At 38.4% G+C, this 16,262-nt stretch overlaps 1 protein-coding gene across 2 annotated transcripts in view; it reads right to left on the bottom strand.

Moving 5' to 3' along the window:
* UBE4B (ubiquitination factor E4B) overlaps positions 1 to 16,262 on the bottom strand; it is a 40,018-nt gene that overhangs the window by 1,393 nt on the left and 22,363 nt on the right. For both annotated transcript variants that reach the window (XM_083802385.1, XM_083802384.1), the window contains 16 exons: positions 14,832 to 14,888; positions 14,346 to 14,462; positions 14,162 to 14,260; positions 13,577 to 13,690; positions 12,421 to 12,619; positions 12,024 to 12,162; positions 9,687 to 9,786; positions 8,808 to 8,935; positions 8,302 to 8,400; positions 7,140 to 7,375; positions 6,295 to 6,421; positions 5,864 to 6,008; positions 4,635 to 4,769; positions 4,061 to 4,252; positions 955 to 1,129; positions 318 to 464 (listed from right to left, as the gene is read on the bottom strand). In XM_083802385.1, the coding sequence (XP_083658511.1) occupies positions 318 to 464; positions 955 to 1,129; positions 4,061 to 4,252; positions 4,635 to 4,769; positions 5,864 to 6,008; positions 6,295 to 6,421; positions 7,140 to 7,375; positions 8,302 to 8,400; positions 8,808 to 8,935; positions 9,687 to 9,786; positions 12,024 to 12,162; positions 12,421 to 12,619; positions 13,577 to 13,690; positions 14,162 to 14,260; positions 14,346 to 14,462; positions 14,832 to 14,888 (2,209 nt within the window). The remainder of the gene's footprint in view (positions 1 to 317; positions 465 to 954; positions 1,130 to 4,060; positions 4,253 to 4,634; positions 4,770 to 5,863; positions 6,009 to 6,294; positions 6,422 to 7,139; positions 7,376 to 8,301; positions 8,401 to 8,807; positions 8,936 to 9,686; positions 9,787 to 12,023; positions 12,163 to 12,420; positions 12,620 to 13,576; positions 13,691 to 14,161; positions 14,261 to 14,345; positions 14,463 to 14,831; positions 14,889 to 16,262) is intronic.

Genomic DNA, 16,262 nt, shown 5'->3' with positions numbered 1-16,262 from the left:
TTCTAGAAATCTGATCAGGAATATCTACTATTATTTTCTTCTGTCAGCATATTTTCTGCACAGCTTTCCGTAAATTTATTACTCATTTACCTATTGCAACAATACCCATTATGCCAGTATTTAGGAAAGCAAGGGTAGTTTGTTTATTTGCAGAAAAGGGGAAAACAAGGAATGAACTTTTCTGTGCAAATTGAGTTTAAACAACTGGTAGTTGTATTGAGGCCTCAACACTATCTTCTGAAAGTATATGGAACAGAAACTACACAAATTGCTTCCCCAGATCAACAGTGCCATGAGTTACTTAAAAGCCAGGATACCTGGTTCCAGCATATTTTCTGTCAGTGTCTGACGATTGAAAGGATCGGTGGAGGAGTTCAACAGATGCCTCAGGATGATTGACCTGTCCATAATAGTTCCAGATGGCAACCTCACAGGATCAGTCATCAGAGTGTCCATGAGTGGATCTGAGCACACAATTATCTCAATCATCAAATTGAAAACATTAAATAAAACTTTATCCTGCACACAAACCTACTGCACAGAACTGAGAATCAGAGTCCCCAGTCAGGAATATTGCTGAAGGTACAGAAAACAGATGAAAGTAGCAGCAGGTTTAAATAAGCAACAGATATGGCCCCAATTCAGAAAGGGAAAAACAGTATAAAGGCTAAGCATTAGTTATTTTCACCATATTTCTTTTTTTTTTTTCTTACTGTTTTAAAGTCCATGTAATAAAGACAAGGCTAGGACTGGACAGTGCAATCCCAGGGAACAACAAACAAAAACACCCTTAGGCTCTTTTCATTTACTTAGTCATTTAATTGAAATGGAGAAGGATGCGAGGCTCCATAAAAAATACGTAGTTTCTACTAATATATTTTCATATTTAGAAGCAAAATAACAAAACAAATCCCTCTTGGCCTAACAATTCAGTATTTAGAAAAACCAACTTGCCTCTGAATTCATCCGGAGCATCACTGTAATCAATTTCTGCACGGGCATTCTTGGCAACAATTTCCTCCACTTTCTCTGCCAGCAGTTTGAATTTTTCTATTGCTATGGTTGACTTGATTCCAGCCTTTCTCATCTTTGATATGACCTCCTCAAAGAGCTCTTTGCTGTAGGACCTCTACAAGCAAAGCATAAAACTTTGCTGAGCTGTAGTATCCTAATATGCCATAAAAATTCTAAAAGACCTTTTAATGCTTTTTTAAAACTTCAGAAGAAGGGATCAATGAAACCTCAACATTATGTCAGACAGAGAAGTATGTACATAACATTTTATCTAGCACAAAAATGTCAACTTTGGGGTATAATTATGCTTTTGTAAGAGTCATCACTACTGGAAAACTGTTCAGGACAAAAAAATAGAAGACAATACTAACTAATCAAAATGGTTGAGGCATTCAGAGAGGCTGACTAAAATTATTAGAACTGTTCCTTAGACAAAACATCTGTCTTGTCACTCCTGTCTGTATTATTTTTTCTCACACCTCTTGCCAGAAAATATATCGTAAAAGGTTTTTTGAACCCTAGATCTCCAACCACCATACGTGAAGGCAGCAAGGAAACTGCTGTCTACACCAGCAGAAATACCCTTTAAGCACTTCTTGTGGATCTTCAGGATCATTAACATCCCAGTTTCTCCTGGCTGTAAGAGAATACCGTAACAGAAAAAGACGGTTGCACCAGCTTTCAGTATTCAACATCAAGGAGTACTACAAGGATTATGTCATGATCACTTTGCCATGAAAGTTCAACTACCAAATCTACTACTGTTCCCTCAAGATGATGTGCTGGATGGATTACTTCAAAGGAAAAAGCAGTTTTCTGTGGAACTCCAGTGTTTGGAGTACAATTTATTAACCTCTCCAAAACAAAAACAAAACAAGACACCGCAGCCATCTGCCATACAAAGTAGAAGCAGCATACCCAAGCCTCTCGATGTGGTTGGTGTTCTCCCATGTGGTAGGAACCAAATGACAAATCCTGGTAAAAGCACAGCTGACTCACTCCTTATCATTGATTTCTGTACACACACTTCGAAAGATTGTGAGTCAAACCATGACTTAAAATCTTTTGAAAACAGTGGCTGAAAGTACAAGACTGTCCAGCCCATCCATGGTATTAGTGACTACTGAAAAATGCTTTACGACAAAAACGATGAGTTGCAAGCTAACAGATACCATGCGGTTTGCTAGTGTGCAATGCAATACCGGAAATAGGTGATAACCTCCTCCTAACACCCAAACCAACCCCTCTGCCAAACGGGTAAGGCAACTTCAAGCACCTAGTGCCCGCTCGCCAGGCGGGGCTGCATGCAGCACACTGCAGGACAGCAGCCTGCTGCTCACACTGTACAGCTACCTGGTACAACATAGAGACCAACCGCACATCCTATAGCTTCAACTGAAACAATCATTGCTTTCCTGTAAATAAAGCATTAGGCGAGAACTTTTGAAAGCTGCTTATGTTCTGAAGACACCATTTGCTTTTAACTTGGCAATGCTGTGTTTTGGTACCAGCCTTTTAGTAGTCTAGACAATGTTCTTTTAATAAAAATTATTTACACAGTGCAAAGCTGAGTTAAATTACAGAACATAACACAGTAGGTCTCAAAGGTTTCTATTTTCTTTGGGAAATTCAAAATATTCACAGTCCCAATTCCCTCATCTACACTATCTCACTCCATGAAATACCATTCGCTACTTAGGACACACGGTGCCCACCCAAACTCCTTACTAATCCACAGAGAGCAGAACTATGGCAACATGCCCAGGGCTTTGTAAATGTTTCCAAATTCCTGCTAATATGTGCTAGGATTTGAAATGGGAGATGTATCAAAACGCTTTTGAGAGATGCTGCCATGATCAAGCACCTTTTTTATTTTTAAATACCAGTAGCAGTTAACCAATTGGGCATTTTCTTACTGCTTCTTTCCTGTCATTGACAGTTTCCAAGATACTAGTCACTCCCCCCAATTTTTATGAAGGGCCACTTTGTTATTTAAGCTTTATTCCAGTTCCCACACCAGCAGGCTTCTTTCTTTTTAATCCCCACGTCATTGCTGTGCATTTTGCTGTAGCTAGCATTGATGAATGAATGATGGACAACATTCTCACTCTCACATATACCGAACAGCATGACAAATACCCTGCATGCTCATTACACACACACACACACTCACAGTCTGTCTCAGGAGTGTTACTGCCAGAAATTAAATTATTAGAGAAAAAAGATCATGAGTCACCTCTGCTATCTCTGCTTCACCAGACATGCAAATACAGCATTACGTATTGTAAAACTGCTTCCACTAGAATTTCAAGTAGCCATGGATAATGCTGTTTGCTCCTCTGGATTTTGAAAAGTTTGTGTTATAAAACATAGGCATGGACAGAAGCAATTCAGTAGTTTAACTAACATCATCTTTACAAGAACACAGAGGTGATCAATGGCTTATCTATCTCAAGAATTAAAATCCTGTTAACATTCTGGTCTGAAGACTACCATTGAGAAAGCACCTTGGCAGTACAAAGGTGTCTTAAACATCCCTTTTATGCTCAGTTTTGTCAGTTTACTACACAGACATTCAGTAAAGTGAAAACAATTTGGAAACAGTCTAGAGAATGATTTTTGGATTGTTAGAAGAGGCTCTTAGTCTCAGCTCTGCTTATTCTGTATTTTCTTAATGAGGAAGGGGAAGGGGGAAGTCAGAACCCTTGCATTCTTCATTTTTCTCTCTTGCAAAATCAGGACAAGGTACTTCCACTACATCGCAATGAGGCAGTAGCTAATAAACAACTAATGCTTGGGAAATTTCCCGTGTATGCGAAGTGCTATGGAAGTTTGTGTGTCTCCAAGGGACAAAACACTTGGAAAACAAACCTATCTACAAAGAGCAGAGAAAATATGAACGAATTATTTTCTGGAAGAAAAATTGCAAACACATGATGGAAACTGGGTGGCAGCATACAAATAAAATGGAACTCTTCTGGAGAATCCTGCAAAGTTCTGTTTGTCCACAACACTCACTCTTCCCCCTTATCTTTTGGGAGCTCACCTGATCATCAGCAATTGCTTTAGCAAAACGAGCACAATCTAGCTGTAGATAAATATCCGTCAGTTGGTCCAACAGCTTCTTTGGTTCAAACCCATATTTCTCAGGGTTTTCAACTTTTAGGTCACGGCACTTCGGGCCACATAGTTGCTGCAAGTTAAAGTTCAACATAGCAGCCAATCGTGGTCCAAGTTCCTACAAGACCAAAGTAAAACAGATCACAGCATGAAGGCAGATATAAAGTAGATTATCATTAGATTTGCATACAACAAGATCTAAAATTATTAACCAATACAATTATTTCGTCGGCTTGCAGGAAGTATCTTTTCTTTATACATGCTTTCGATAAAAAAAAAGCAACCTAAACAGATTCTGTCTAGAAGGATCACAACATCTCAGAGACTCAAGTAATGCTCTTAACATCAAATAACCTCAAGAGAAATTAGATTTCAATGCAGTTAGAGTTGGAGAAAGGTGAGGTGAAGGGAGACAAAGGGCCAACAAACATTTCCAGAACATTATCCAATAGCAGAGATGTTGAGAGAAGCTAGAAACTAAGTTAACTCCGAGGACTTACAGGTCTGAGAAAAGGCTTTTGAACCTGCTTGGTAAGGATATGGAACATATCAACAGTTTCTGTTGCCAGGGCGAGATATGAACGAGAGACACGCTCATCCTGAGCAAGCTGTGACTGCCGAGCCTGCTGCTGATCCTAGAAAATAAATATTGAGTGGTTAAAATGTTACGTCCACAGCATTTCCTTCCTTATCACCAATCAAAAAACCTGAACAGCCACAAAGCTAACATGATCTAGGAAGGCAAAAGAACAGACTGTAATTCAAATCCACAACACATTTTTAACTGAAGATGTAGCTCACTTTTACTACCTATTACTAAACTGAAGTCTGCACTAATTTTCCAGAATTCTGCAAAAGTAAAAGTGAATACAAATGGTATCACAAGACTCCAAGTTTAGTGAGTCTGCTTACATCCTGGAACTGCTCCTCAGAACTACAAAACTGAGTTATGTTTCCTTTCCATCCAAATGCCAATACTTCAAAATCAGCCTGGAATCTGAGAGTCAAGAGAGGTTTTCCTAATTTACGTACCACCATAAGTAACACCAGTTACACTGGAACAATCTGCAGATTACAGACCAGATCATTTTGTCACCACAGTAATGGCTCTGCCTTGCTAGCAGGCATAAACAGGAACAAAGACTTCAGAAGAGCAAACCAGAATAAAACAAGATTTAACAAACAAGATCTTGATAACTTTTCTCTTCAGACTTTTTTTTTTAATTGATAACCTTAAAATAGAAATACCTGACCTTGGTAGGTTAGCACACAAAATTATTGTTAAATCAGGCTAATTAATCGTTAGCTAATCATTAAATCAGTACTCTAATTGTCTACACCAAATCTACACAGGATCAAGGCATTAAAAAATAAAAGCGTTATTTCCTTGAGGTCAATTCAACTGGCGAGCATCTTCCACAACCTCCTTCAAGAAGGTTAAAGTCTTAGTTTCTCCATTTAGTATTTTAAGTGCACAGCAATTTAAAACTTTATACTATTTCCACGTCACACACTCTTTGCCAGCCACAACATAACTATGCAGAAGGATGTTTTTTTGCAGAATGTCATCCAGAGTGACCACAGCCATACTGGCAGCAAGAAAAAGCATTGAGAACTGCTTCTCATGAGCAGCTCTTTGGTGCTGCCCCTTATTAAAAAAATTAAAAATGGTCTTGTATTGAAAAATTAAAAATAAGTAAAGGGCACTTTGAAAAACAGCTCTGTTCACCCTGGGCAGCAGGTCCCATTGTTCTTTATTCTTCATCTCCTCTTGCACTTCATGGATACGTTTTAGGGACTCCAGACTCTCATCCAGCAAGAAAGTTGTGTCATTTATCAGCATGTTGATGTAGCGAACAAACTGCTTCCCAGAGCTGAAAACATTGAAACACAGTTATCACTGCAGAGTAGATGGGTGTGCAGAGCAGACTGCAACCCCAGCAACACACCTGCTGCACTGTATATTCTGAACAATGACCCCATTCCCCAAGCCAAGTTGATTGTGATGTCCAGAGCTCAGCTTTAGAAACACTCCAGTTCTACTGGAAGGGGCTGTCATTTAAAACGCGATGGAAAGCAGCATCGCCCATTCCCAATGGTAATGGCCTCCTCAGCAGATCGCATGACAGTAAGCAGCATCACACACAATTTCTTACTCACTTGAACTCTTCCATAAATGTACCATGGTGAGCTATGTTCTGCCAGAGGCTTTTGAAAATGGTGCTGATGTGGTAGCGGATTGTAAACTTGTCGTAGAACTCACTAGTTGCTCCAGTATGTTCAACATCTGAAAAAGAAATCAGATCCCAGCACTGAAATCAAAACTTGTTCCCACCGGGATTCCCTAAACCTCTCTAGTAATAACAATCATTTCCTACTGTCTCCCATGTGATGTCCTTCAAGCACCAAGCTTTAAGTGATTAAATTCAATTCCCATTCAGAAATCTCCATCATAATACCTACTTAAAAGAGCACTGTCCATTACCTAATCCACAACCGACCTCATTCCTGAAGAAAAGCCTCAGAAAACACACCTTCTGCTGTATTCAATTCTACTCTGTCCCACATGACTAAATTTCAATACTAAAAAAGCACTGGAAACATTACAGCAAAAATAGTTCCATGAGTGCAAGGACACCGAGAAGCATATAAATTTACAGGACTTGCAAAACCACTGTCAGAAAGTTTTAAATCCTAATGCTCCCTCACAAATCAAAGAAGCCTTCCAGTTTGGAATCTAAACATCACACAAAACAACATTCACATCAAGCTACAGTGCTAGAGCTGTCAGTGCACAGCAGCTGTGGAAGGACTAGAATTCTCAAGGTTCCCCCTAATGTTAGTTTCACCTGATTCCTGAGCAGCAAAGCCTTGTCTTTCCAAAATCTACCCTGAGTTGTTTTTTTTGTTTGATTTTTAAAAGGTCACAACAGCCAACACAGACTTTTGTCCTATAATACTCACTGCTTACTGTACAGTCACAGAACTATAGATGAAGCACTTACCTGTGTAAAACTTCATCAAGGAGGGGACTAACAATTTAGTGGAGAGAGGATGATTCTCGATCATTTCAAAGAATTTCTGGGTCCGGGGCTGAACAGCTGGATTTGTCATGAACATCACCTCTACCAGCTTGGCGACTAAATAAGGATTTCGGATGTAGTTCTGGTTGCACAGCATCACAACAAGGAACATGACTATGTCCTGAGTACAGGGCTCATAAAGCACCTGAGGAGCATATCTGAAAGGATGGAGATGAGGAAAATAGAGTGAAAAATCCCAACCCTGTATTAAAAACAAAAGCTTTGCTACATATATCAAGATCAGGTATCTCTGAACTTCCTATAACAGGAGGAAATTCTTTACTCACAGGGTGGTGAGGCACCAGACCAAGTTGCCCAGAAAAGCTGTGGATGCCCCATGCCGGGAGGCGTTCAAGGCCAGGCAGGATGGGGCCCTGGGCAACCTGGTCTGGTGGGTGACATCCTTGCCCATGGCAAGGAGCGTGGAACTAGGTGATATTTAAGGTCCCTTCCAACCCAACCCATTCTATGATTTTACAGTCTCATTAGCAATAGGAAAAACTGAAGTCATTTTACTGCTGTTTCTGGCTATCTCTACAGAAAACAGATTATTCCTCTTCCAAGACGTCTTGCCAGCTGTTCACGGGCAGCTTAATTTTGACCCGATTCCAAACATTCTCTTCTGAAACAGTGTCATATTCTTTTGTTGCATATCATAGTAGCGCTTCATAGCAAATTTGCTATAACAGCACCTCAGAAAAGGAAAAGCAACCATTCATCTGCTCCTCATACACAACAGCAAAGTCTGAATTTGAAGGCATGTTTCCAGGAGGAAAGTGACCAACTTCAGAATTACACCCAAACAGCATTCACACCTGTCCTAACTGCTAAAACTATATATTTCATCCCATCACATCTATAATAGAAGGGATTTTATACTTCTTAAGCCATGACTTTTTTAAAAATATTATTCTAGTGATGATTAACCCTAACATGAAATTAAAAGGTCTCAAGCTCCAAACTACGTAACTCCAATAACTACAGAATAACTAGCAAACTACTTTCACACCCTGAATTTGTGCATACCACCTGTTACAGGGGTAAAGGGCAGTACAAATTTTCTTCAGAAATCACTTTTACTTACTGTACAATAAAAAATAAAAATTCAGCAACATCTTCCACGTAAAACTCAGGCAATGCTGCAAATACTTTTGGAACTTCAGGAGTTAAAGGCAGCTTTATGCTGTAGAATGAAAGATGTAACAAAGAAAACAATGAAATACCAGGGTTAAGTAGCAAGTGTCCTGAGTTCTCTTACAGAATTCACCTATGGGAACACTTCACAAAAGATCTAACATTAACTTTTAAAAAATCTATGCCAGTGCTTCAGATCTACTAACCACACCTGAGGGTTGCTTCCCACCTACCCCACACCCTCCAACCGAACCTTCAATTATGAATAAGACACACATTCCATGCAAGAATGTATGTCACTGACAAAAATTAATAATATAACTTATACATAGGAATGTAGGTAGATACTGTAAAAAACACTAAAATTCTAGAACAGCTAAACTCAGTAAACTCAATAAAACTCAGTCTACCATGATCAGATCATGGATACAATTTACAGATAATCCTGGCACTTACTTGGGATAGGCAGGGTCGAGAATGCGAAGCATCAGCTGAATAACCATGCCATAGAAATTCAGACATCTCCTGAGGAAGTTCTCATCCAGCAAACCAGCATCTGCACAAGCCTTGCACCTCACCAGTTTCTGCAGAAGATACAAACAAAAACTATTCCAGGGAAAGAAAACATAATAGGAAAGGAAGACTAGACCTAAAGCTAAATCAATGTATTTGTGAATTATGACAATTGTACAAAGGTCTCTTCTTAAAAGATGCACTTAAAACAGGGCACTAAAACCTCAGTATAACACAAAGAACACAAAATGCAGGCAGTTGCATGGACAGAGCCTTTTACTAGCTCTAAGGGAACAAAAAGAAATAACGTAAGTGTCAAACTGGGAAAATATGCAATTAAAGTCATTTTGCTCATACAGCTCAGGAAATTTTTATCAACTTATACGAGGAAGACCTAAGGAGGACGGACACCTTCTAAGAGGACCCCCAGTGTATTCACCTTTCCAAGAACGCTACATGAGATGAGGGAATTGAGAGTTGTCTCCCATTTGGGCATGGACTGCGCACAACTACCCCGATCAAATCACAATCCCTCTGCTGTTCTCTCTCCAACAAAAACAGTATTTACTTCTTTCTCAGGAATACTGGCTAAATTAATCTTGGCATTACTTCAAATTTTAAAGTCACAATTCACATGATATTGTGTCATGACCACCACTTAGTATAGTCAAAATAAGCTTTAACATGCTCACATGGTTTATAGTTTCTTTAAAGTGGTGCTTTTGAATCATTACTGTGAATTTGTATTTAAGTACTAGGACAAAATAAACATACAGACAGTTTGACAAAGGCATTTTATTGTGATCCAAACCACTTACTGACCTTAAGCTGTGTCTTGCAGCGTTTTAGCATTTCTCGATGCCTAGTAGCCAAAGGAGAATCCTTCCATTGACTTTCATTGTTTTTAAGATCTTCAACAGTCCTGAAAACATGCAATAACTGGTTATCATGAGAGGGGATACGTATTGCCAACCGCAAGGCATTTAACCTACCTATCTGCTAAATAAAGAGGAAAGATGGAAAAAAGTGAGGAAAAATGGCAATTATCTTCACAGAAGATACTCACCACAGTCACAAGGAAATAAACTGCTCTTGTAAATGCAGATGTAACATCTGCAGTGTGCATTCAAATGGACTATATACACTAGCTCCAACATACATGCCCATTAGACAAATCAGAACACTGAAAAAAAGTGGGGTGAAACAACACAGAAAGGATCCATCCTGCCTGGCAAACTGGTTTTAGTCACTGTATTTAAAACACAAATTTTCTTTTTTTCATAGTCAAGTCCACAGTCACTCTAAAGGAACGTTAAAAGGATGTCATTAGAATTAAACCTGACACACAGAAGGGCTGATCTTGTTAACAACCAGATATTTAAATATCTCACACCTTCTAATATCTAAAAGGAAAATGGAAAGCAATCAACTAATGAAGAAAAATGGGTGCTGACAACAGAACTTGTTAAAAAACACAATACTTTCCCTTTCTGAGAGAAGGTGCAAGTCTGCATCCTGGGCATCTTCCCATTCTCTACTGCTGTAAGACTTGGCAGCTTTGTTCTGCCCTTCTCATCCTCCACTCCCCATCAAATACAAGTTTTGCAGAGGAACAGTATGAAACATGAATAGTCTGTAGTCTCCCTGCCAGCATAAGGGCCATTAAATCAAGACGGTTGATATTACTGCCCTTCCCTCACCTACTTTGTCACTCTGCCCTATATAAAGAGGGAACTTAAATGCATGTTATACACACACACACAATTAACACTGACAAATCCTGCTTACACCTATACCTTAACTCTTTTTTAGAAGGGCAGCTGATTAGAGCAAAACTTTATATACTGAACTATATGAATACGATCCCTTTTCCTCCCTCCTCTAAATACAAATTCCTTTCCACATCAACCTCTGCCTACAGCAGAAAAATATCCAGTCTACTTTCTTTATTACCAACATCTAAATACGTTGCCTGGTGTTGCAAACAACTAGGCAACTTATGGAAAATGCTGAGCACTAAGCTCCTATTGAAGTCAGTGAAAGCCAAGAGCTCTTTGATGCACTCTAGCACTACATGTAGACTGCTGCGTAGGCAACTCGTTTTCAACAACTCTAAATAAGGAAAAGAAATAACTTCTTCTTCAAGCCGAATGTGTAGCTTATTTACAAATAATTCAGTCTGTTTATTTGAAAATATTTTCTTCTTTCAAGTATACTGACCCTTCCTGCTCTGTTTTCTGCAGCTTCCCAAGTTCTTGGCCTGCATGAGCTTTAAAAACCAAAAATGAAATCACTATGAATGCAGTCCAAAAATCCTGTAATGAACTCATGGTATTACTGCCAAAGAACATTTACCAAAATGCAGTGAGTGCAATTATAAACAATGGAAAATACTGATGATACAAAAAATCATTCTAATTTTAACAGAGTATTCTTCGAGGTTTAGCAACTATAAAAGTCTATTTGGCTTTACGCCAAGAGAAATGGAAAACAGCAGTATCTTCAAGTCAACATCATAACTTCTATTTATAATTTTTAAAGTGGTAAACCACATGCTGAAAGACATGTACATCCATAATATTAAGAGTTTACTGTTGAAGCCTTTTTAACAGATAATACAATTAGTTATTCCACCTTGGAAACCAAGGGAACAAGGCAAGTATCTTCTGCAAAACACAAAACAGCGCAAGCACAGCTAATGCTGTGCTGTTTCTGAAACTGTAAGTCATCTGCATGACTTCTATTTATCAGACATGTAAACTTACATGCAATCCTATGGCTACGCCAAAGAGCCCAAGCATCCACACACCATATTAAGTTATAATAAATAGTGTTAAGTCATGTCATGGAATCCGAAATACTCTGAAGATCAATCCAATCCTCTTTTAAATGGAAAAGTCTTCTCACCAATTTGAGCTGCCTTGTGTAAGTAATATCCTCCCTCCTACTATTACTTGCATTCCTGATGCAAGCCACAGTCCCTTAATGTAAGCAAAATCCATAACTGCCAGAAGTATCAGATTAACAAATGGTTACAAATGATCTCTGACAATTTGTTGCTGAGTATCCTCATTTCCATGAAGTTTGTAAGACCTGCCATCATGGAAAAAAAAGACGTTGGTAGAACAGCAGGGGACATACTACATAACAGCTTCTAACCTGTTGAGTTCCCTGATGGCCCGCAGTCTACGTATGTACCGACGGCAGCTTGGCAGGATGGAGAGATGATGGGCATGCAGGGTTAAGAAGAAACATTCTGTTGGAAATTTCGGCTCAGAAAATGGAGACGGATCACTGTCTAGAAAACAAACAAACAAAAAAGTGTTGGTGAAGAAGTTAACAAACGGACTGCCTTATGTAGGGGTGAGACCTTGAACTCTTTTTTTTTTTCTTTACATCAAGTTTCTTTACATCAAGTAAGAGCAGACAGCATCGAGAAAAAAACACATTTACAAATATGGGAACTATCTGCTAGAATCAAGTACTTCCATGTTCCTCCAACAGCAAAAACACAAAGCAGAGTAAATGTTCAAAATATACTCAGTAAAGCACTCACAAAGCTCAGCAATCCAGGCTGCAACATCCTCCATTGTTGCTTTCACTCTCGTCTCATCTGTTGGGAGGTCAATACGACACCTGGGATGAAATATGTACATGGGATCAACCGTTTCCAGCTTTATCTTCGTACTTAGTTGCTGCAGTACCCATAGGAAGTTGAGCATAAAACCATCTGTAGATACCAAACGATCATCTGTCTGTAGAGACAAAGGAAATAGTTCAAAACCTAAGTTTAGAAATACAAGCGTATTTTCTGATGCTTTAATAGTAGTCAACAAAGTATATCAGTTCAAGAAAAGGGAGAAGCGAGTAAGAACACGGATCTGTAAGGCCTTCCTGACAACTGGAAGATCATTTACTAACATGTATTGTCTTTTTCTTTCTCTATGGTTCATGTTCAAACAGGCATTCTCAGTAACATTAAACAAACAAAAGTAGTAGAAAACATTAGAAATGAAAAGGCTTTAAAAGTGTTTCTTTCAGAAATGGTTTGCTACAGGTAGTCAGCGACAGTTGTCTCAAATAGTTGCTGAGTTTCAATTTGTAACTTCTATCCTAAACATAAAGTTTCTATTCTTCATTGGAATTTCACAGAAATACAGTGATGGTTCCAAATGTTTCGTTTTGAAATTGGAGTTGAAGACAACGATTCAAACTTCAGTTGTTCAGAATTCATGCACAATAAATGAATGCAATACATTAATTAAACGATGACAAAATAATGCCCTGGTCCTTCATTGGAACCACACCAGCTCATATCTGCATTACTCTTTTTATGGGACCACACAAGCAAAGCTTAGCAACTTACCAACTGGGGAAAAAGGGTTTTTAAATACAGCCAGCTGGAAGGAAACCCTCAGACTGGAGTGTGTTTGTTTTTGGGGGGGTAAGGGGAGAGTTATAAAGCAGAATCCTTGTTAATGAAGTGACATGTCAGTCCCAAGGGAGGAAATAACACAAGTTGATCAAGTACATAGAACAGAATTATTTCAGAAATGGGAAATGTACTGAAAGAGCTGATAACTGATGACACAGCTTCCCGCCTGCTGTAGTACAAAAACAAAATTCTTTAGTATTCCATTCAAGAACCACCACTGCACCAGGCATCTAGTGCTAGTTCCGTAAGTCACAGAAAGAACTTTTCCTTTATTTACCTGCATTTGTGCCTTCTTCATGTTGGCATTGACAACAGCTGCCATGTAACTGAGAGCTGCTTCTCGAGTTTCACCATTCAGTAAAATACTATGTAAAATCTTGAACAGTTCTTGCTGGAATTTCAAATAAACACCATGTCAGGTTGCACAGACTTTTCAACATTGTATTCCTGCTATCTATTGCTTCGTATTTTTATGTTCTACAAATACCACTTGCTACAGCTACTGCTATGATCCTATTTGTCAAGATTATATGGACGCATTAATTACAACATTAGTTACAGAAAGGATGTATACGGAAGACAAGCGCAACACAGATCTAATATAGAAGGCGATTTTTATTTATTTATTTTTTTACTCATCCTAACTAATTGTTCTAATACTTTCTGAATTGGCTTACAGCCTTAGAAAAAGGCTTGTAGAGCTCATCAACTTTTTTTCTTAATTCCCTTCAGCCATATCCTAACAGACTTCTTGTTAACATAGATGAAGAATATAATATAAAAAAAATCTAGTTTCTATGTGAACACTCTCCCCTGCAAAACCACAACATTTTTGCAGTTGTTTACACACAAGGATACTTACCCTTGCTAATTCCAGGTAATGTTGCAAGGACTGGCTAACAACCCGGGTGTTTTCAAGCGTGATGGCAGGCCCTGAGAAGTACTTTTCAACTACTTTGTTCTGGAAGTGGAATGAACATTGGCAAACATATTAAACACATTAAAAATAAAACATGCTACTGTCAACATCCTTCTGTAACACTTACATCATCTTCAGCAAAGACAGAGAGACTGAAGAAGGCTCCAAGATAGGAAAGTCTTTGCAGTTCTCTTCCCGCACCTGTGCTTAATGATTTAGGCAGCCACAATGGTAAAGAGACAACCTAGAAAATCAGAAAAACAGCAAGTTGACCATAAAGTTGCCATGTCAACCATACTCCTTTATCTGCACTGTCACTATTCAGTGTTTAACCACACACCCTTGATTCTTCAAAATTCAGTCATACTGTTTGGTAAATGGGAATTCTCCTCAGCATTTCAGAAATCTAAGCAAGTTAACTTCGTTCTAGTTTTTCTAAATTCTCAGGGAAAAGGACTTCCTTTATGAGTTTAAAGTGAACTATTATTTAGCATGAGATATTACATTAGTCCCTCTTCAGAGTTCTAAGGAAGATTATAAATATAGATTGTATCAGCCAACAAACTAAGTTACATGATTCATTTAACTTGAAAATCAGCCTGGATACACTTACCAAACTGCACATGGGGTGTGTTTTCCCAAACTTGATTTCACAAAGTTCACATAGTGCCTATAAGGAAAATACAAGAAAAATTACTTGTGTGTGTAATTCTTAGGTAATCTGTCTGCAAATAACAAGATAAACATTGTAAACTGCTGAAAAAAGAGCCAAACCTTTTTCCCCTCAATCAGTGGGAAAAAGAACCAAAAAAAAAAAGCCTAGAGCACACCCTGCTCCCATTTTAGTTCTTACATCTGTTCCAAAAAGTTTCCATCTGTCTCAAAAAAGCTAACATCTCACCAGATAATAAGATATTGCACTTATTTCAAAAATTAGCTGTGCAAATTATTTGCTTGTTCAGAAAATAACAATAGCTTTGCTGGGCGCCTGAACTGCCACATAAAAGTCATTAACAATAATAAATAGAGCAATTGTACTATACATACACCAAGGCCTTTGTCTTTTGAGTCAGAGTGGAAAAATGTCAGATGAACACAGTAGCCAGAAACAAAGAATCCTATCCCAGATCTCTAACTCACTTTCAACTGCAGCACAGAAAAAAGAAAGCAGTTATAACAGACAATTTTGAAAACACAAAAATACTGTAGGCTTTCACGTATCCCGCTTCTCCTGAATTTTATTTTCTCATACTTCAATTACACTGCATCTAGTAACTATATTCCTTCTTTTTGATGCACACTGTGCCCACTAAAGATGACCAGAACGGAGTATCATTTTCAAATAGCCCTTACTGTACCTGACAGTCAAACTTGCAACAGTTTGCAATTTAACATGGAGGGGAGTTGATTTGCAGCACACACCCCCGTCCAACTAATTTCCGGAGTTATAAATTAAACTCGAGATATGAAGGAATGCCTTTATTGGCACGATGCACTGAAGATCTTAAGATCTGAAGGTACTAGCTGCCAATGCTCAATTTAGTCAAGAATTTAGCTTGCTCTTATGTGGCCATGCATGCTGTTCCGAAGTTTTTTTTTGTTTTGTCAATAAAAGCAGCAGGAGGGAAGCAGATCGAGGGACTAAAATACACACTTTAAAAAAAACTTTTCAGACAGGGAACATTACATTTTCCTACAGTACACAGCCATCAACTCATAATTTTGGTTTTAATGCAATAGATTTTAATTTGCTACATACACAAGTGAGTCCAACAAATATGGTTATGAATTAGTCCTTATTTCCCAGACTTAAATTTGGAAGAACTTAGCATCCCCAGTATTTAACAAGTATGCATGATGAAGTCCATACATTTGTTTTATATAGAGCAATTCATATAAATATTTGAATAACCCACTATACCAAGTCTGCTGTACCTTACGTTTGAGATATCACTGACTTTACAACATCTCATATCACATTAAGCTTTCAGTATCAAGTTTAATATTAACCCACTAACCAAAGGAGATCCCAAAATGTTAAAGT

This window comes from Anser anser (assembly GCF_964211835.1).
Source record: "Anser anser genome assembly, chromosome: 17".
In the NCBI taxonomy this organism is placed as follows: Eukaryota; Metazoa; Chordata; class Aves; order Anseriformes; family Anatidae; genus Anser; species Anser anser.
The sequence above is the reverse complement of the archived record's forward strand: the minus strand, read 5'-3'. Positions and strand labels throughout refer to the sequence as shown.